This window comes from Terrapene carolina, unplaced genomic scaffold, assembly GCF_002925995.2.
Source record: "Terrapene carolina triunguis isolate 2854851 unplaced genomic scaffold, T_m_triunguis-2.0 Scaffold211, whole genome shotgun sequence".
In the NCBI taxonomy this organism is placed as follows: domain Eukaryota; kingdom Metazoa; phylum Chordata; order Testudines; family Emydidae; genus Terrapene; species Terrapene triunguis.
The window spans coordinates 18261710-18284352 of record NW_020664562.1 but is presented as its reverse complement, the minus strand read 5'-3'; the positions used below and the strand labels follow the sequence as shown (position 1 = coordinate 18284352).

General features: G+C 39.4%; 1 protein-coding gene across 3 annotated transcripts in view; it reads left to right on the top strand.

Annotated features, from left to right (window-relative positions):
• LOC112108751 (zinc transporter 7) overlaps positions 1-22643 on the top strand; it is a 51835-nt gene that overhangs the window by 5768 nt on the left and 23424 nt on the right. The window contains exons 2-8 of one of the 3 annotated variants that reach the window (XM_026655986.2): positions 4085-4172; positions 8587-8700; positions 14584-14671; positions 16367-16493; positions 17443-17598; positions 18923-18973; positions 21515-21650. In XM_026655986.2, the coding sequence (XP_026511771.1) occupies positions 8615-8700; positions 14584-14671; positions 16367-16493; positions 17443-17598; positions 18923-18973; positions 21515-21650 (644 nt within the window). In that variant the 5' untranslated portion in view covers positions 4085-4172; positions 8587-8614. The remainder of the gene's footprint in view (positions 1-4084; positions 4173-8586; positions 8701-14583; positions 14672-16366; positions 16494-17442; positions 17599-18922; positions 18974-21514; positions 21651-22643) is intronic. The other 2 variants (XM_024202975.3, XM_026655985.2) reach the window with 2 other exon arrangements.

The following is a 22643-nucleotide window of genomic DNA, read 5'->3' as shown; positions in this document are numbered from 1 at the left end:
ATGTAGACCTTCAAAGAGCCAGAGATAGAAACAGCCTTTATTCATTTCTGATTTGGGTTGAGTTTGAACTGGTAACCAGTGATGAAAGGCTACGTATTTCATTACTAATCTTGTAAAAATTTACATCCTGCTTCCTTTAGTAGTATCTTCAGAAGTAAATATTTGCTAGATTTTTAAAAGTGGCTAAAATATTTCTTATGAAGATTAAAATGTTCATATAAATCAAGAATAGTCTTAATGCTCTTCACTACAGCTTTATCACACATTTAAAAAAATCTTATAATGAAGAAGACTACAGTAAGAGTAAGGGTATAAGCTGAATCTTATGTACAATACAATTTCTGTAAATTTACAAGTGAGCATGTATGTGTGTCGTGACTGGATATCTGCGTCTGAATTTGTACTACTTTATAGTTTTAGATTTAAAAGGATTAGAAAACCAGGTATTGGCTAAGGATCAGACACATTTGCATTTAGAAGGTCTTTATCTTTATCTTAGAAGGTCTGATCTTTATGTAAGCTTAACAAATATTCATGCCAGACTGTAATGTTCTGCCAAGACATTAAAGTTAGACCAGTGCTAAGTGTTGTTAAAAATCTGACCTGGAAAGTGCAGTGAGAACAATTAAAAATAGCAGTGGTCAAGTGACAGTTTTCAAATAGGTGGATTCCATGCCATTTAGGGCTTTTTAGATCAAAACCAGCATTTTAAGTTGTATTTGGAAACCAGTAGGCCGCCAATGAAGTTTATGAAGTACTGGTTACATGGTCATGGTGAGATGAGCCACTTAGCATACCATGCAACAGTTTGTTATCTTCAACGTCTGGATTTATATGACTGTATAGAGTACTTGGCAGTTTCCCAGTTGACTTTTGCAATCTCTAGCACTAATGCAGCAATAACTAACTGCACAGAACATTGTGTATGAATGACCTGTAATATGAATAATGCATCTGTTTTTAAATCACTAGTAACATGATGCTTATTGTGATAACTTTTTATAGGTCCAAATTACATTTCACAGTCCAAATAAATAGGCATGTGCCTATTTCTATCTTAAATGTCTGTTTTTAATCTCCTAGAATGAAGGCTTTGCTTTTTAGAAAACAATTCTGGCAAAGAATTTTACTCAGAGTAACAAGTATTTCAGATATGCATGTTTTCCCAATATCGGTCTGAGGTGTGAAAAGGGAATATAGAGAATGTGAACACTTTTGGTTTACTGAGTGTGAAAATAAACACTTGGTTGCTGCTTATCTTTTTGTTTCGGGTCCATTTTTTTAAAAAATAGAGTGGGAGAATTCAGTTTACGTACTGTAATGAATGGCAGAATTCAGAGAGATGTTAATGGATAAAGTTAATAAGTGCTGGAAAACAAATTTTGAATAATATCTGATTTTACACATCCAAAATGATCTTCTTGTCCCCGATACCTATACTGTCACCGCTTTGGGTCACTTACCTTGCCTGTCTTCACATATATGGCCCAGTTTTGTGAAGATGTTTTTAATTAAAACATCTTCATGCTTTACCTGCTAGTTTATGTTCCCTAAAAAAGCAAGAATTCTTTATGCCACTAACCTATGTGTGGGATGTTAAGACAGGGAAATACCTTCCCTCTCAGATGTTTTCTTTCATATGGCCACAACTATTTACAGCAGCTAAAAGATAATGAATGTAAATAGTAGTAATTGTAGAGCTTTGCCAGTGAGTTTGAGAACAATATTACTACTTCTGCTTCTCTTTTGCAAATGGGTCTTGAACATCACACACAAAAATCTGTTACTGTGCAGGATTAGAGGTACTTGATAAATTCAGTGTTATGGTAAAGTTTCTACTTGGCGGTGGTCACTGCAGGTATAGCAGCATCAAATAAAATTGTTTAGTTTAGCAATTCTGATATTGCCTATACAATTGATGGCTGATGGGAAAAGCTAAATATATGTAAGAATTAGAAGCAAAGAAAAAATGCTATGCTTGCATATAACAGACAAGTTCAAATGTTTGCTGTGGGATTTGAGATTGATTCCAAAAGCGTGATATTCCTTGTGATATGTCACTGAATTTAAAGGATGCTTCTTTATGACTAGCTGTGGAAAAAGGATTGATTTTTCCACCTCCCACCCCTTTTTAGGCCATACATTCATGCTGTTTTTTATACAGCATGACAAATTACTTTGTGCTTTGATGGAAGAATTAGTGGCATCATGATGCTTGCAATGGCTATGTACAGATACAGCCTCCTAGCTACACCTCTACCCTGATATAACATGAATTCGGATAGAACATGGTAAAGCAGTGCTCCGGGGGGGCGGGGCTGCGCACTCCGGCGGATCAAAGCAAGTTCAATATAACGCGGTTTCACCTATAACATAGTAAGATTATTTGGCTCCCGAGGACAGTGTTATATTGGGGTAGAGGTGTATTTAGAACATGTCTTGATAGCATCATTCTTTTTAAAAAAAAATCTTTGTAATGACTACAAAAGCTTCCTAATTATGATTAGCTTCTAAATGTAGTGGATTGTATCTAAATATATTTGGATAAATTGAATTTGGCAGTTTAGGAGAGACATTGGCTATGCGAAATGCTAAACTGGTGTATGTCCTTTGAAAAGAAAAGATTTGCAACTTCTCACACTTCAGAATCTTTTTGCTGCTATGCCAACCAACTGTATATGATAGATATTTTTTTCCAGGTACAAATGCAAAAATTTGATATCAATTCTTGTGTGTTTATAAATTGTTCCAAAGTGCCCCCTTGCTCACAAAATATACTTCTGAAAAAAATGAAAGACAAGTTTCTTACCTAGCAGTGCACTAGCAATGTAGCAGGTCTAGTCCCTTTTGTCAAAACACATTAAAGAATTCTCTTGACAAACTAGAAATATTCAGTATGTACCCTATAATTAAAAGCAGTATTTTAAAATCAGTTCACTGAGGAGGAACTGTAAAATTAACTAGTGTGAAATACTGGCTTTCCAATACGTTGTATTGGATTTTTTAAAAAATAAGGAATTAATGAGTTTGTTTCGCAATAGGAAACAAAACTTGCATAAGTAGATTTCATGTTGTACTCTGTGAGGGTTTACGCCCCTGGTTGCAGGGCAGCACGGCCTAGTGGCCAGAGTCCATGTAACCGCCCCTGGTTGCAGGGCAGCACAGCCTAGTGGCCAGAGTCCATGTAACCGCCCCCGGTTGCAGGGCAGCACAGCCTAGTGGCCAGAGTCCATGTAACCGCCCCCGGTTGCAGGGCAGCAGGACCTTACTGCTGGCTCAGCGGGGGTGGTCCTACCGAAACACGCTGAGGCTTACCGGGGGCAAGGTACCAGTCTGCCACCCACCCCGGGTCGGTTCCTACCGGTTTGGGAGTCGGGGTCGCCCACGAATCCCAAGGTCCTCCGCGAGTCTCTGGGGCCGTCGCCTCCTCTGGTTCCTCCCCCGGTAGGGGTTCGTGCCGGTCGGAAGAAGCCTCCGCTCCGAGCGGCTCTGAGAGCGTCGGCTGGTCCTCTGCAGGAGCTGCCCGGTTAGGTCTTTCACCTTCAGCTGCCCGCCCAGACTGAGCTGAATTCCCTCCTTTTATACTCATGGAGCATTTGGAGCATGCCCAGTACGGGCAGGGCGGGACTTCCGCTGACAGAGCTACCTGTCTGTCACTTCCGGGGCTAGTGCGGGGTGGAGCTGCCCCGTCACATACTCCTCACTTGAATGGTTACTAAGATGTAAAACAGAAGCTCCTATGTTGCAAGACTATCTAAATTTAATTATATCTGATGTATGGCTGGGATTTTCAAAGAAGCCTAAATGAGTTAGGTGTTTAACCCCCACTGAAATACAAAGGGGATTGAGTACCTACCTCACTTAGGGTCTTTTGAAAATTCCAGTGTTCACCTATATATCTAGCAAAACAGTATATGCTCTAGAATCTGAAATAGTTTAATTGAAAATAGTTATGTTTTTGTATAGGTAACCTGCTAAAGGGAAAAATGTGGTTTGTGCCATTTGTTGCTGACTTTCTTTTTTAAGGTAAAGAAGGTCTGAAAGATCTCTTTATAAAATTACTTGTTTGCCTTTTTTACATTAGAAATTCAGGTCCTGTCTGTGCTTAAAGATTAACTGGAGGACCGCACAAGAGCCAAGATAAAGTTGAGCATTTTCAGGAGAAATCTTAAGTAAGGCTACTTAAAATTCTGGATTTGTTTTTAGTTAACATCTATTTAACCTTAATTATTAATCTATAATCTATAATATTTCTTTGCCCAAATATTAAACTCCCTTTCCCCTTAAATTAGTGTTAGATATAACAGGAAACATTTCTAGGAACGCCAGACGTCTTGCAGCACAATCAGAGAAGAATAGATTTTTCTATTCTTGATAGGTAAAAAGACAAAAGCAAACTTTAAAATAAATCTGGCTGCTATACATCATAAATCAACAAAAGTACACAAGTCCATTTAAAAACATTTTCTGACCCTTAAATATTTTGTAATTGCACGTGGGGAAGTTTTTGGCTATTCTTTGAAATGGCCTCTGCATTTTCATGTAAGCTTAGCTCCTAATCTTCAGTCCTGTGAAATGGTACTAACGTGACCCCCATCATTCACTGTTTTTATGAAAGCATCAACACTGGAAGGTACATCAGACATGTGAAAGTGCAGAAGTAACTTTTCCTCAAAGAACCACAGAAGTAACCTTTCTGTTATTTGGCCTTTACAAAGAAAGCTGTTTGCTTAATTATGTTTGTGATGTATGCACATGTATTGCCTTGCAGAAAAAACTTCCTTTTATTCTAAATGTAATGTTACAAATGAGTGTAACCCAACATTTGAATGAAGTCCATTGCATTCACTGAATGGCATTAAGAAGTGGGTGCTGTTTCATTTCACCCTAGTCCAGGTGCTGCTGTGAAAGATTAATTATGATTTGAAGCAGATGCTGATATTGGTTTAAGTCTCCTTCAGAGAAAATCTGTTACTGCTGAGTTAAAAATACAACATTCCTTCCTAAAGGAGCTGCAAGTCTTTCCAGCTTGCTGCTTCACACTATTGCAGCTTCTGGCAGCATGGTATACATTAGGCTCAATTTACTGCTTATGAACTTGGGACCAAGCAAAGACTCAAAAGAAGTTGCAGGCTGCTTGAGTTGTCATTTGGGATTCCTCTCTTCCCCACCCCTGAAAACAACAACATTTTTGAATTACAGTATTAGATTTTATAAAAAGTCTTTAACATGAACATGCCCTACCTACTCTACTGTTGTGCCTGTTTCCTGCTATGTTAGCACTTCTGTGACCACTGGCTGCTTGAGTTACTGGAGACTGTGTATTGTCACAGTTCAGTAACGCACAGTGGCTTCTGATATTAGTAGGCACTGTAGAAAGGCATTTGAATGCCATTTTATGGTGCACACCTTACATGCAATCCTGATAATGCATAGTACCCAGTATGCACATTTAAAGAAAGAAATTGCCTGAAATGATTGTGTGCTGTCTGAATGTATTGGGAGCGATATCACACATTTGGTTCAAGCTTGAAAGTAAATTTGTACTCTGAAAAATGACTAAATACATGTGTTTACCTTACTCATCTGCCCTATGGCTTTGGTTATGCTGTCAACCATGTAGAACTGCTAACTTGTCCCAGGTTGTATAATGGCCAGGGTGTAGGCGGCGGTGCCAGTGATGTCTGCTGGGTTGGAGTCAAAGACAAGAGCTGAGACTAGTTACCAAGCCAAGTCAGGAAAACAGATAGCAAGGTCAAGCCAGGATCGGTTCTAAGTCAGGAGTAAGATGGGGGAGAAAAGACAAGGTCTGTAGCAGTGGCAAGCCGGAGTCTGCATTGTTGGTGAGATGGTTCCATGGAGCAGCTTCCAGGCTTAAATAGTTGGTGTGCACCAATCAGGCAACCACCGGGTTCAGTTGCGCTGACATCTTTGGGCGGTACTTTTTGCGGTTCCTAACCCTCCAGTAATGAATGGATGGTGCTTTGCCTGACTCCCCAGTGGCACTCTGGAGGTGTGGGTTGCCCAGGACTCTGCAAACCTGGGTTGTAGACCTGCGGATCCTTACAAGTTGGATTGAAAAATGGATGCCTAAAAGAAAGGGATTTTTTTAATTTAAATTAAATACAGTCTTATTTTTTAAATTATGGCAGCCTATGGTAAGGCATAAACTAACTATCATATATTAAATAATTTAAATAAAAGAAATTAAGCAAAGAAAGACAAACACTAAACTGGTGGAAGTCACTGGCTAAGTGATTAAACCAGCTTTTGAGAGCAGTAGCCTCTTCAGCAGGTGCAGAGAGAATATTTTCTCTTTTCAGTTTATTCAACTAGTTCAGTTTAATGACTTGTTCATTCAAAGTTAAGAAACCAAGTGGAAGCTGAAAAAATGGAATAAACCTATGAATGAAAACTAACTGAGAGAATGAGAATCTATTAGTTCTAAAATCTTGAGGGACTGACGACCCAAAACCATCAGTTCAATTCACTAACTACAAATAATACTTCCTTTGCTTGATAAATCAGTTAATTTCAAATGCAAAACCTTTTTATCTAAAATCTTTCTGAAACATTTGTCTTACCTATCAAGTACATTTAAGATATTTTTATTTAACTAATAACTACCATTTTAAAATGAATTTAACTTCCATCCAAATAGAGCTTGACACAAATAAGAAGTAAAAATTAATCACTAGGAAATGCCTGTCACCACTTTCTAACATAGATTCATAGATTCTAGGACTGGAAGGGACCTCGAGAGGTCATCGAGTCCAGTCCCCTGCCCGCATGGCAGGACCAAATACTGTCTAGACCATCCCTGATAGACATTTATCTAACCTACTCTTAAATATCTCCAGAGATGGAGATTCCACAACCTCCCTAGGCAATTTATTCCAGTGTTTAACCACCCTGACAGTTAGGAACTTTTTCCTAATGTCCAACCTAGACCTCCCTTGCTGCAGTTTAAGCCCTTTGCTTCTTGTTCTATCCTTAGAGGCTAAGGTGAACAAGTTTTCTCCCTCCTCCCTATGACACCCTTTTAGATTCCTGAAAACTGCTATCATGTCCTCTCTCAGTCTTCTCTTTTCCAAACTAAACAAACCCAATTCTTTCAGCCTTCCTTCATAGGTCATGTTCTCAAGACCTTTAATCATTCTTGTTGCTCTTCTCTGGACCCTTTCCAATTTCTCCACATCTTTCATGAAATGCGGTGCCCAGAACTGGACACAATACTCCAGCTGAGGCCTAACCAGAGCAGAGTAGAGCGGAAGAATGACTTCCCGTGTCTTGCTCACAACACACCTGTTAATACATCCCAGAATCATGTTTGCTTTTTTTGCAACAGCATCACACTGTTGACTCATATTTAGCTTGTGGTCCACTATAACCCCTAGATCCCTTTCTGCCGTACATAATAAGTATAAATATTATGAATCTAAATACATGTAAATTAAGCTATATTTGCTTAAATAAATGTATAATATATCCTCCTGGTTAGCAAAAAGAAGCACCAAATATAATATAAAGGCTATATTTAGTTGCAAATCAGTATTTTAATGGTTCTCAACCAATGAGAATCAATCTTTTCCTAAAGAACTAGAGTACAAACAAAAATAAAATTATAATTTAAATCAAGGTTTCCTGTTTGCTGATTTATTAAATGATTTAAATTTCCAATTTTAATCAAAGTGGTTTTAGTCTATCCATACTGCCTGTACCAACGAACCTGTTTCTACTTTCATGTTGTCCTCTCCGCCTTGCTTTCTTTCCACTATCTGGAAGGTCAATCATCTGTTTGTGAGCTTTCTGCGGCAAGGACTGTCTTTGTGGTGGCTTTTGTACAGTATCTATTATAGTGGTACCCTAATCTCTGTTTAGAATCCTTAGGCACTGCCACAATAGTAAAAGGCGAAAGATTTATACGATCTGAAGAGAAACCAGTGTAGTAATGATTCACGTGTTTGCTTTGCCTGACACATTTTTCTCCTACTAGCACAATAGGATCAATGGAGTTATTGGAGGGGGGAAGGAAGTGGTCTTCTTTTCTGACTCTTATATTGAGAGAATTAAATTTCAGTTGCCATATCTTTATTCTATGATGCACAATCAGATTGTTTTCTTTTATATATTTTTAAATTCTAGATTGAGTTGGCAGTTTAAAAAAGCAAGCATCTTTTTGCCTGTAACTAAGTGACTATGATCAAGTCTTGAGACAGAAAACATGAAACCCTGTTGGGGTTTTTAGCATATAATGACCCTTTTAACTTTGGCTTCTAAATGTTATATATACAGACTTAGGAAGTCTAACCTTGTTTTCCAGTAGTAGAATTTTTTCCATGTGTTGTTTAAAGCATCATAACTATTGTTAAGGGCATTATATGGGAGTTCTGTAATAGGTAAGCCAGATTCAGATAGCCCCCCACCTGCAGGTTGCTCAGTAATTCGCAATGAGCATTTATAATCTCAGACACAAAAAGAACAGGAGTGTGCACTGCTAAGGTGGGGTGTGTGTTAAAAGCACTTTGATTTTCAAACTTTATATGGCCTTATGGAACTAACTGAAATATTTCTTCTCCTTTCCAGTTTAGGTCTAATATCAGATTCCTTTCATATGTTCTTTGACTGTACTGCTCTACTGGCCGGATTAGCAGCTTCTGTCATTTCAAAGTGGCGATCAAATGATGCTTTCTCATATGGGTAAGAAATTTTAGCTTCTTATAGCATAGGAAATATATTTCATAAGTACATAGACAGCACTTCCTGTTGCCATGTCTGAGGAAAGTGTAGCATGACTAGTTTTTGTTGAAAAATTTTGGGGAAACTGTTGAAATTAACTGTTCATTTAAAAAAAAAAAAAAAAAAAAAAGGGGGGGGAATATTGAACTAAACTTGAACTTCATGAAACTGGCACATAAGTAGCCAAGTGTGTCTCCTACAGAAGTGTAGCATAATTTATAAATAAAATTACAGTGTTATGTTTCTGGGGTGAAGTTTAAGACACTTCCAAGAACTGTTTGCTGATTGATATTAATGGAAACACAAATCATGTTGCAAAACGAAATGTCACATTGCATATTGTTCAGCTGCTACTGATTGTTTTTTTTTTTCTGCTAGCATCCACCCTAATGGGTGATAGCCAAAGTTGAAACAGCTTTTCTTTTTGGACTTTGTTTTCCCCCAGTCTTAACTTGAATATTCCCTGTATTGGAGTACTACATACCACGCTAAACTGATTCTGCTTGCTTTTGGAGTGGTTGAAACACTGACACTGGTTGCGTATTTTAAAAACACCAGTGGCAGCCCTAAGTGAAAATTAACTTTTTGCTCACATTCTAGTGGGAACAATTATCCATATAAAACTGTTAATGGTGGCCAAAATATTGCTTTCATGGCTCTAACCATTTACCTGCAGCATGAAAATACTCTTCCCTTTAGTGGCTGATCTTAGTGGGGAAGATTTGAGAGTACTGAGAAAAGCTTTATTCTAGTTCCTCTCCGCGTGAATTCCACTTACGGTGCAGCAACATCGCTTACATAGGAGTTCTCCAGTAGGGGTTGTGCAGGAGCCCTTCATGCCCACTGGTGTACTTCACCCTGCTCCTCCTCCAGGGCATGAAGGGGCAGCATGACCCGTTCATCTTCAGTTCCTTCTAACTGCTTTTCGGCAGCGAGTGGGGACATTTTGTTATTTCGCTGTTAGTATAGTTTGTTACTGTTACAATTTATTAGCCTTATAATTTAGGATTTGTTATTTAGTCCTTGGCTACTTAGTTTAAACAATAAACTTATTTTTAAGTTTAGTACAGTCAGTAAGATTAGTCAGTTACCTTGTCAGTTTCAGACTTTATTCCATGCTTGCCAGGATTCAAGTTGTACCCATCTGCAGGAAAGGACACAGTCTGTCATCTTTGTTTGGGGGGAGCAGGGAGGCCTCGTAGCACATTTTGAGGGGATGTCTGCACAGCTTTTATAAAATGCACCTAGAAAGTTAGAGAAAACAGACTGAGTCTCTTTCTAATGGAAAACTCTGGGACCTCAATCAGACTGACATGCTAGAGCTTCAAGGACTCTCGGGCTTAATGGCAGTGCCCCAGAGACTAGGGAGGTAATGCTGACTTCTGTAACTCCTAAGAGGCATCACTCCTCCTTTAAGAGCGCTAAAGCTCGTCCAGTTGAACAGGCAAACGCTCCAGCTATCCACAAGCCCAGGGACCATGTAGGCAAACCTGCAGTTAGGCTGCACTCCCCTTCTTTGGTACTGCAAAAGATAAAAGGCAGTGTCACGGGTACTGAGGGAAGTGCTCAAGGCCGCATTGGCGCCGATATCTCCAAGGAAGAAAGCGTCTCTGCCAAACCAGCTTCCCTCAGCAGCCCAAAGAGATCAAGGACTGACTTTTCAGCATTGGTTTCCTCAGTGCCATTGCAGCAGCAACAGCAGTCATAGCATACCCCGGTACATGCAGAGGCTACTGTACCAGGGCACTTGCATGCTAACTCCTCAGTACCAGCTCAGGGAGCCACTAGGATGGTATGGGCTGTTGCAGTGCTGAGGCTATAATTTTCAGGCAAGAAGAACCTGTCAGCAGTGGTACCAGACTCCTCCTCTTTCTCGTAAGTGCTGCCAGAGATGTTTTCAGTTCTCCATTTCAGGGACATGGATGACATCAGAATAACTCCAGAGTTATGCTCCCCTTTATTGGCTTATTCCCTTCAGTCTTCATTCCAGCTGAAAATCAGGACAACCCAGGATACCGATCATGAAGATATCACTACATTCCGGGAGCCATAATCATGGTAAACTGTCTACTCCTCATACTTCAGCAATGCCGTCTAGTGCAGTTCCCCACTCTGAAGACTCTTCATTGTCATCTGTGACTCTTCCCAAGCACCCAGTAGGGACCATTCTCCAGAACCTCTCCACCTTCATTGTCCTCCAGGGAAGATTGGCAGAGGCCCTGGAGGTTTTTCACCTTCCTCCGCAGCATGGGGCAGGGGTCGCAAGCTGGAGGATTCTCTGCAACTTGAAGTCTCCAGATCGTGATTTAAAGACTTCAACAGCTGAGTTAAGGGAAAGTGGGTGGGTCAGCTTTTGTGGCCTGCATCATGCAGGAGGTCAGACTAGATGACCATATTGGTCCCTTCTGACCTTAAAGTCTGTGAGTCTCCTTCTTGAGCTAAGCTTTAGGATAAAATAGTTTATCCTAAGGACTCTACCTTTAGACCCCCATTGGAAGAATCAGCTTTCATTCCCTGGGGACAGCCTCCTTAAGCCCATTGCCTGTGGATTTCAACTAAGGCCTTATTGGTCTACTCATCATTCATGGCTACCAAGTCTTTTAGTCTCCCAAGAATCTCCTTGAGAAAGCCATCAAAACCCTGTTCTCTGCCAATACCTCAACCAAATATGGAATCAAAAAATCCTTTGAGGAAGAGTGTGGAGAAATTCACAATAGCCCTTCACGTACACCTCTCTATACTTACACCAGATAAAACCTCATCTGTGGGATGATCCTGAAACAGCTACAAAGGAATTTCTAGGACAAGACATGCAAGTTATTTGATACCTTGCTACCAGCTGCTCAGAGCAGAATAGCTCTTCCAATTGATAGAGATTCTCGCTGCTGCCAAGGAATTATGGGCAAGCCCCCTGCATCTATCACCCCAACTTTGAAAAGGGCTGAATGAAAGTATCGAGTCCTTCCTAAAGGGTCTGAATATTTTTGTTCGCGTTCACTGCCATCATCGTTAGTCACAACAATAAGTTAGAGCCAAACAAGCTTACAAATCTGTCAGATGAGAAAAAGGTCCCCTTGGCTGCAAGGTTTACCCTTCGACATCCCTTCAGGTCAGGATGGTGAACTATTTAGCTCTGTTGGCTAGAAGTAACTATACAGTGGATCAAGGCAGCAGATTTTTCCAACAAACTACCTCCTGATTTAATGGAGGAGTTTAAATTGATCTGCTCAGAGGGACACTGGATTTCTAGAGTGTCTCTCCAGGCAGACCTTTACAGACGCAAGGACTCGATCAGTGGAATTGCCATGATGATTGACTCCTGGTTGTCTGCCTCAGGTCTACCTAAAGAACTGCAGACTATGGTACAGGATTTACTGTTTGATGGAAAAGACCTGTTTAATGACACATTGCCCCCTTTGAAAGATTCTTGGGCCATACTTAGAACTTTTGGCCTTTATACTTGCAGCTCTAAAAGGTAACAGTATATTAGAATACCTCTTGACAGAGATTTCAATCATCTGCATCCTCGCACCATCAGAAACAACTAAATCAGTTTAGAAAGGGACAGAGGTTCCTAAAGCAGAAAACAACTGCTTCGTTTACTTCTCAACCATCCCAACAACAAATAGAATGCTTCAGTCAAGGATGCCAACCCAATCTGTGAATACCACCCCCGACCTTTGGTTCCTGCCCCTCTCTCTCTTCCCCCCCCCCTTCCCCGCCCGCGCAAGGATGCCTCGACTTTAATAACAACAGACTGTTGGGTCTTGCAGGTCATTCAACAAGGTATGCACTACAATTTTGCCATGGTACGCCATACCTCCTCCCCCACCCCTTTTCAGGGACCAACCTCACGTGAGTCTTGTGCACCAAAAGATACAGTCTCTATTAGAGCTGCATGCTGTAGAGCCAGTTGTGCTTCACCTCAGAGGAAAAGGATTTTATTCCCTTTACTTATTGATACCAAGGGAAAAGGGGGAGTGGTAATCTTTAGTAGCTCTCAGGCTCCTCAACGTTTATATGGCCAATCCAAAGTTTTGCCTTGTTGGCTCTGGCATATGTCATTAGATCCCATGCACTGATTCAGTACTCTCAACTTGCAAGACACACACTTTCATGTGGTGGTATATCTGTTACACGCAAAGCTTTTCTTCATTACAATACTGAAGGAACATTATCAGTTCAGGGTCATCTCATTTGGTCTCTCAGCTGCACCTTGAATTTTCATAAAGCGTCTGTTGGTGGTAACCACTCATTGACATTGTCAGGGTATTTGTGTACCCACACCTTGACAGTTGGTTAATCTGAGGCAAATTAGCCAGCAGGTCTCCAACTCAGTAAAATGGATTCTGGGCCTGTTCTTAGAGTTAGGACTGAAAATCAATTTAAAGAAATCTCAGTTGATTCCATCCCAATCCATAGAATTTATTGGTGTTCTCCTGTGCACTTCTGCGTATAGAGTAAGATCAGTCCAGACACTGTCTAATCCACCATATGCAATGTTCCATGCAGACAGGGTGACCATGCAACATCACCCTAAGTTTATCCCTAAGATTGTATTGCACCTTCATACTAATCAATATATACACTTTGGTCTATTTTTTTCCCCATGGCCTCACTCATCCCCAGATGTTAGTACATTAGTACTATCTTAGTAAGACAAGTTTGTTCAGAAAATCTCCTAGACTTCTTAAAGCAAATGGCAGTGCATCTAAAGGCAGAGCAGCCTCGTCTTGGAGATTATCTAGATGGGTTGTATCAAGATTTCTTACGTCATCCATAAATTACAGATACCAAGTCAAGTTACTGCTAGTTCTACTCAAGCTACCTTGGCAGCATGCTTCAGCAGAGATGCAGTCATTGAAATTTGTAGAGCAGTAACATGGTTCTCTACCCACTGACCAACCACTACTTTCCCTGGTAGCAACATCTGGAATGCATGCTGATTGGGATATGCTCAGCTTGGAAGATAAGCTCCTAGCTCCCACTGCCTACTTCACTGAACTGTTAGTTGATTACTGTAACTGGGAGCTACATGTGCAGGAACATGAAGAAGAAGCTGTTACTTTGTGGTAAATTGTTATTCTTCAAGAGGTTCTGTGCATATGACTCCCATGACCCAGCCTCACATCTTCACTGCTTGGAGACTCCTCTTGAGACTCTGGGCAGTGAAGGAACTGAGGAAGAAAAAGTTGTGAGGGGGGGCATGTGGGCATGAAGGGTATATGCATGACCCCTACTGGACACTGTTGTTTGAACTTCAGAACACCTGTGCAAGGGGTGCTGCTGCACCATAAGTAGGTTCCACATGCACAGAACATCTCAAACACTTACCACAAGGTAAGTAACCATTTCTTTCATACAGATCTGATATCTGAAAAACAGTAAACAACTGGTGAAGGGCAGGCAGCCCTTATATCAGTGGACTGGAGTCAAGAGACGTCAGTTTTAATCTCCACTCTACTGGTGGCTTTCTGAGAGACCTGTCCAGGTCACTTAATATTGTGCCATTTTCCTCATCTGTAATATGGGGATTCTCTCCTCCCTATGTAATACACTTTGAGATCATCTGAAAAGTGTTTGCTGCAGTATGGAAAATAATTTACTATATTTTATATCCAAGCCAATAAAAATCAGGTTGGTTGACATTCAAAACTCCCCGTCAGTCTTTCTTTTCAAAAATTCCTTTCTACATAGCTACAATAGGGGTGAAAGAATAAACTATAGTCCAGTTCATGGTACCATCCTGCCTCTGATATATTGAAATTAAAAACTCTAAACACTTCTGGATGTTCAGTTTATAAAAAGGAGAGGTAACATCTGGTATTGCTGATTTGATTCTAGGTATGTTCGAGCAGAAGTACTGGCTGGTTTTGTAAATGGTCTGTTTCTGATCTTCACAGCATTCTTCATTTTCTCTGAAGGCGTTGAGGTATGTTCTGAGGTCAATTGCAGTCAATAAATCTCCCCTGAAAAAATGTTTACCTCTGCAGAAGCTGCATTTCTCTTTAGGAGTGTATATTTAAGGGGAGAGGACAACTTAAGCATTACTGTAATGGATGATGAGTAGTCCTATTCACAACCAATTAAACTTGGGTCATCTGAATGGAATAGAGAAAATTAGCTGGAGTCAGTGTTGGATGTACATGTATAAATATCTTCTTTTTTCAGTGTTTATTAGCTTTCAGAATAACGTATTTTGATTGCATGAATGATGCTAACTTCTGTCAGATCTACCCTTTTCTTCCGCAGCCAGTATAGTATTCCATGGAATGGCACTTCCTTTTCATTATTAAAGGAAAAATAAGGCTAGAAAACAAAAGGAAGCCATATGAGCATTTTATGTGGACAGAGCATTCTAAGTAAGAAGTTAAGATTAGATCTTTGTCAGAAGGAAAGAAAGGGATGAGCTTGTCAAACAGCAGCGGTAGTGTTGATCAGTGTTGTGAAGAAAAATGAGTGAGCAGAGAAACTGGCTTTTATGCTATTAGGAGGTAGTGTTAATTTTTGCCCAGAAGACGTCTTGAATAAATGTGTCATAGTAACAATCTGAACACTTGCAGATATATTTTCTTAGATTTCTATTCTACTGACAGGTAGCTTATTTGTTTGATAGTAACAAAAGGTAAAACTTTCAAAAGCAGGAAGTCCCATTTTCACAAGTGACTTAGTTAATGGAAAGTTAATGAGACATAAGCTTGTAAGTCACTTAAATGCTTTGGAAAACTTTACTCTAAGACTACAAAAGCTAGCCAGAAAAAATACTAACCCAAAGTCTGATATGAAGTAGGGAGACCACTAGGAGGCCTCAGAGCAGTACCCTGGTAAAATGGCAGCTTGCCTTTTCTGTTGGGAATGTGGGAGTAGGTTTTTCTTTAGAGTGCTCCCCCTGGCCCATGCTGGGGGCCTCATCTTTTTATACTGACCTCTGGTAATAAGCGGTCCAGTTTTGGAGCATTGGTTCATTCCCACCCATTCACATGCTAGATGAGCAGGCACTTCCTTTTTAGCCCTTTTCCTAGTCTGTTAGAGATGCTTGCAGGATTAAACAGTGTCAGAGGAAGCATCGCTAACTACAAAAAAGTAATTCCAGAGTGTTTTAGTGATGTCCATAATAGGTTCTGGTAAATTTGTTTCAGTTTTTAACATAGGATTTAGGGGTAATTAAAACTCCAAGAAAATAGACTCTCAGCTGTCCCTCTTACCTCACCTGTTGAGAGAAAAGAGGTGTTCTTCAGACTGAGAAAAAATTTTACATAGTCCCAGTATAACTGCGAACTAAAATATCTTGGTGTCGTTTTGAGCTGAATAATGCCATAACAGAATATAATGAAGAAGATGATAGTGAAATGTAGCTCTAAAATACCATTTGAAAAGAGACGTACAAAATATTTGGTGAATGACTTCCAAACAAGGAGAAATATAGGTATTGAGGTTTTTTAAGTTTTCATAATTCTTCTAGAATACCAGCATTCCTAATTCATTATCATTAATCTCTTGATTTGGATATTGTATCAGAAAACTCCTGCATCAAATCACATATGTAATACTGTGTCTATTTTCTGGAGTTGCTTCTAATTGTATGGTAGGATTATAAATGATGCACTAAACTTGCTTCTTTTTGTAGAGAGCATTGGAACCTCCTGATGTGCATCATGAGAGACTTCTTCCTGTGTCTATATTAGGATTCCTTGTGAATCTTATAGGAATATTTGTTTTTCAACATGGAGGCCATGGACACTCACATGGCTCTGGTATGACGGTTGTAATTCTCATTATCCTTTCCTTTTTGGCAATTTGTGTTCAGTTACAATTAGCCCTCCAACCAGGGTCTGCATGTTGCATGTCTTTCAGTGGCAAGCCTAATGAGTCATGTACAGCCTTGGCTTTTTCAGTATTACTAAGATAGTATCCATTTTTCCTCCTTATTGAACTCTCAATAATTGGAAACCAAAAAAAATTAATCTGATGTCTGGAACTTGTAGTTTATTGGAAGAGACTTGCAAGAATTTTCATTTATACAAAAGATTTTTCTCTTTAAATAGGAGACTGAAATGGCCGTAGGTGGAGCATTTTACAGGAGAATAGCTGAACAAAAATCTTAAATCTAAGAAGAAAATCTTTCAGTAGTTCTTGCAATTGTTTAGCATTGTTTTTCAAATTAAATGCAAGATTTATATACACAAATATCTATATGTTAAATATTGCTCTGACTTTTTGCTGACATCAGGCCTTCTAATGTAGTCTGTGAACTGTAACTCATCCTGACAGATGGAAGTAGTGTAAGTATTTTACACACTTTTTAATGTGATGGATTTTTTAAAAATCATAGTATAAACACAGCAGAAAAGTATGGCCACTTTCACCACACAGAGCTGGAAGTGTGTGTTACAGTCATGCAAAAATGTATGCAGGATATTTCAGTGGTGGTCTAAAATGGCTTGGCTCAAAAAAGTAACAGATAAAGCATTTTGACTTTCTTGTTCAAGTTCAGTAAATATTTTATGCAGCAACATAACTTGGATTAATTTAGATTTTGAATTATGTGTATTAGTTTTTCTCTACCTGACCTACATGGGAAAAAAAAATCTTTTATTTTCCTTGTGGAGTAGGTAGATATTAAGTACTTTAGAAATGAATGTAAGCATACTTTTTCTTTAATTTTCACGTACACAGTATTCTGACAGTGATATTTATTTATAGGGCATGAGCACAGTCATTCTCTATTTAATGGTGTTCTCAGCCATGGACACAGTCACGGAGGTCACGGTCACAGCCATGAATCCAAACATGGCCATGGGCATTCTCATGATCACAGTCATGGGAAGGGACACTCGCACAATCAGGATTATTGTCATGGTAAGTGTCTGTCTGAAAACAAAGGCCATATACCAGAGATGGTATGTGCCATTAAGTTTTAGTGGCACAGATCTTTGTGGATAGATGAGAAGATGCTGGCAGCTTGCTTTAGCCAGCACATATGGAAGAAATGTTTCTAAAAGGAGAATGCTAGTGGCATGTTCTTATCCACCTAATGCATCTCGTGGTACATCCAAATCAAGGTATATAATTGTTGTTTCATTGTAAGCTTTGTAGTAAATTCAGCATTGCAATAATGAGAACCAATCTAATACTTGTGAATTATACTAATACTTTTAGTAGTAAATATGCAACTTTAACTGTAAACTTGTTTGTGTAGAGGAAAACTTAAAGGTATCAGCTTTTCAAAAAGCCCTTAACAAAACCAGCTCAAATTATGTCATGTAGTTCATACTACTTTAATAACAAATTATACCTGTTATATTGGTTTAGCTATGCATACAGCTTGGTTACATCCCAAAAGATGTGTCCACCTAAGTATTCACATGTGTAGGCAAAGGTTCAAAGTATAGCTTCTGCTTTGCCTTGCCAGGACTGCAGCCTCTACTGCAATCCCCCACACTTTGTGCCGTCAGGGATCGGCATTTTATAGTACATTTTATGCGCATGTGCATTCACATTTATTCAAAACCCTATTATTCCTTGTCCCCAGGCTGCACGGGGAGCCCTCTTGCCATAGACCCGCTCGCTCAAGCCACAGTTGGGCTGCAGAGAGCTCCCTGTACTGCTACAGGAACCATGCAGTAGCAAGGTGGCCTCCCCCTTAGCCGAGGGCAGCAGTGGCTCCTGCTCGTCGTCGTCGTCGTCGTCGTCCTCCTTGCAATCCTTGCGGAGGGTCTGTGCTCCATTATCCGAACCTCATCATTATCCAAATTCCCTCCTTGTCCCCCAGCATGAGATACATACCTTCAGCCGCAGGTGTCTCATGCTGAGGGACAATGAAAAGGGGTTGGATACTGCGGAGATCTGGATAATGGGGTTTCAGATAAACAGGAGTATTGTGTGTGTGTGTGTGTGTGTGTGTGTGTGTAAAATATATTATATATACACACACACACCCCTATGCGCGCGCACACACACAGGCTTCCCCTTCTCTTCTTCCCCCATCTTGAAATTTCAGCTTGCTCTTTACCTTCATTCTGGTACAGCAGATACTACATTTTCTAGCCAGAGTTATCACTAGTCATCATGAATAACCTTATGGTCCACTCAAAGTAGTTTTCCTTTCTGAAGCTTAACAGAATTGATAAGTTTAGAAGGATACATTGCATTTGGCTTAACTTGCCAATAATTGTCTCTACAGATGATCACTCTCTTGAAGGGGCTGCAGGATCCAACAGACAGATTTTAGAAGGTATGACAAGAATAACCATAGTGGGTTGTTAGTTTAGATAATAGACCCATTTAGATGCTGGCTATAAATTCAGTGGTGTTCTTTGTTAAGGTATTAATAATGAACAGAAAGTTGTGTTAAGTGTCTGGTTTATTTTCTTCAGAAATTCAATGTGAAAAGTTTATACAAGTGACCTAATTTCTGTATTTCAAGTGCCTATCTCCTATGGCAATACATGCTCTAGAAAGTAATGAAATAGTAAGTAATATCATACTGGAACACATTTGAAAAGCTTTGACCAATATCTCAGATTTTAAAGGGTTGAGGACTGCAGTACTTAACTTCACCTTTCAGGAAAGTGAGACTATGCTGAGTGAATAACCATCTTGTCTAATTAAAACAAAACCCCCAGTAACTTAGCTCATTCTGGACACCTGGATCAATTCTTTTCTTATAATGTAATATTGGGAATAGGGATTGGGGCTGGTAGAGAACATCTCTATACCCATATCCCCATGGGCATCTTGCAGTCTTAGCATCTGTGCAGGAAGGTGTTGTGTTCTTCCGTCTCCAAATAAATGGAAGGGTGAGGGGGGAAATTAGGAGCCGCTGGGCAGGCTAGGTAGGGGCTGACAACAAAGCTGCCCTAGTACTTTGTGCTCTCCGGCTTTCTGTGAGCTATGCTGCAGCAGCTTCTGGGTTCTCTCTACTGTCCATTACATGGTTTTGTCTGCTGCTGGGCAGGAACCACAGTCATCTCTTTACTTCTACCCCTCCTCTCAGAATGAAGGACTTGAGTGATCCCTAGTAATTGAGGGGATTTGGGGAAGACTGCTAAGGTTACCTCCTGGCAGCTGCTACAGTCTGTTCAGGGAGAGTAGAAGGAAACTCAGTGGCTGTGCAGCTTCACTGTCTGTGGGCCCCTCTCTGCAGCCCCACTGCCTTTGGCCCCATTTACCTAGTTTTCCACTTATGCTCTATCACCCTAAGAAAATGATGCTTTTAGTCTTCCCCAAGGTCTGCCAGTTCCCTATGGAGGGCATGCACAAAGGCTCTCTGATATCTGCCACCATCCTCGGTCTTGTCTGGTTCCAAAGGGGACGTTTGGTTGCATGTGGGCAGCTTAAACAAGAATAATAAGAGAAATAATTACTTTAAAATTGGTTATTTAATCACCATTGGCCTGACCAACCCCACTGAAGCCAGCATGTGACATGTAACTTTATTTCCTTGCGTTGTACTTGACATAAAGCAATGTATACTTGTGGTGTCTCTTATCGGATACTTTTGTGGCTCGGGGTTATCCTATAGTTGTCAGATATATCACGTGCATGACAATAGTCTTATCTGATCTCTTCCACCATACGTATTACTTTAAATTTCTCTCTCTCCCCACAGGCACATTAAAGTGTTTGTGAATGGCTGTCTTTCAGAAGCAAATGTATAACAAGAATTTAAAAACAATTCTTTAAGGCAAATTTCTGGCCTGCTGGTCTTAACATAGGATATTAATTAGTAGAATGAAATGTGAGTTTAACAAGACTGTTTATTCAAGGTTTTCTTACCTGTTTTATCTTAATGAATAAAACTTAGCGATACTGGATGATTATTTACAATATTTTACATACCTCGGAAGCCATCTTCCTGCTTGTTATGCAAACAATGCATCGTGAAATGAACACTAATGCAATTATCTTACCTGTCTTATTTTGGCAGAAAAATTTTAATTGAAACTCCCACTAAAGATATTGAAGTTGCTGTGTGTTTTGTGTTTATTTCCTTATGCAAACAATTTAAAAACTAGCTTGAGTTAATTTTAATTCTGTTGAAAATGTTTTTCTTAATCAAATACAAATATTTTTATTTTTTTAATCTGGCTAGATATTTATAGGTTTGTGGGTGAAATACTTCAAGCTGTGAACAATTACTTATTTTAACAGCAGTTGATGATCTGTGACTGTACCAATAATTGCCAGCAGAGAGCTCCACAGGCTTATCTTTGGCTAGCTACAAAGAGTTGGCTCTCACTGTTTTAATCTAAAGCTATATTTTCCCACATAAAATCATAACTTATTAATGCAAGAAATATTTTTAATTTGTATTGACAGTGAATATGTAACTTGTAAAATACAAATATCTCGCAGAGCTCCTGCTGACAAAACTTTTTTTTTTATCTCTTCTAGTAGAAATGTTGCTTATGGAACACCGGGGGTAAAGATTTGACTCATCTGCTGTATTATGGCCTAGCCATTGGATGAAGGACTTCTAACTGGTTAAATCTATTCTGACATTTAGTCACCAGTTCAGTTGATGGTGGTAGTCAAGAATATTCCATAGCATGGCCACATTTAAAAAAGTTTCTCTGAATGCCTTAGCAACTCTTCAAGATATAGGTCCTAATCCTGTGCTGACTTACAGGAAGCCCTTTAAATCAACACCAAATTTGCTAGCATAGTTCATTTTGTTGTCTGATTTTAAGAGTTCTCATCAAAATGTTTCCACCAACTTTTTTAAGGGCCTTTCATTTTTAAGTGTTGATTTTTTTTTAATGCTCTTTTGTAGGTGTATTTTTACACATTGTCGCAGACACTCTTGGAAGTGTTGGTGTAATCATATCAGCTATACTGATGCAGAACTATGGTCTAATGATAGCGGATCCTATCTGTTCAATGCTCATAGCTCTACTTATAGGAATAAGGTAAGTGTTGATACAAATGACTAAATAGTAAAACATTCAGTGACCTGTGTTATGTTGTTTGTAATCACAAGCCTAAAAACAGGGGTAGGTCTGTTTTAAAAACAAAATTACAATGTTGATTCTTGACAGTGTTGACTCTTTTGCTCTAAAAATAAACAGTTTCCTCTCTTTGCTGTTTCTTTCCATTCTTTGTACCTGTTCTGGTTTTTCTTGCTTGAATCATCTTGATCTTTTTCTGCAATCGCCACCTGCATATCTTTGTTTTATTGTCCTAGCACTACAAATATTTTCTTCTGATCCATGTTGTAAAACACTTCTCTCCATTTGTGTAGTACACACTAATATAAGCTGATGTACTGTACTAGTAAATGGAGCAGAATAGCTCAGTGTAGTGGGGTCCAGCTTGCTGGTACAAGATGTGGCCTGATCCTTGCTGAATTAAACTTCCACACTCATCGGAGAATGTTGCTTGATCCTTTGTATTTATATTCTGAGGCTTTGTGGATACACTCTTAAATAGCACATGCTGGGTCATTTAAAAAGTGGTTCCCATGTTGAGGCATGCAGTAGTAGAAGATGGTGAAGTGCCATATATTTCCCCATTATTGCTGTTTACTGAAATTATTGTAAATAGAAGTTCATTGAAACCAGAGTTTTCAGTGACACTCTTCTGGTAATTTCTTCAATGATGGTAGAGGGTAGAGTATTTCAGCTTCAGACAACTACTATAAGAGCATTGCTACTGTTTAACAGGCAGGTATTATCCAGTATTTGAATGGCTGCAGCTGTACTTGGGTACTATTACCATATATGGTAATACATGGCAGTATTTGGAGGCAGTCTGATGTGACTCTCCTTTGCTATCTTCTAGAATTACGGATATTATGTTTTAAGCATTAACTCTTCAGGGATGCCTAGAACAATTTATAATAGTAAATTTTAATAAATTGTTATATTTTGACTGCATTTATTAATACCCGTGCAATACACAGG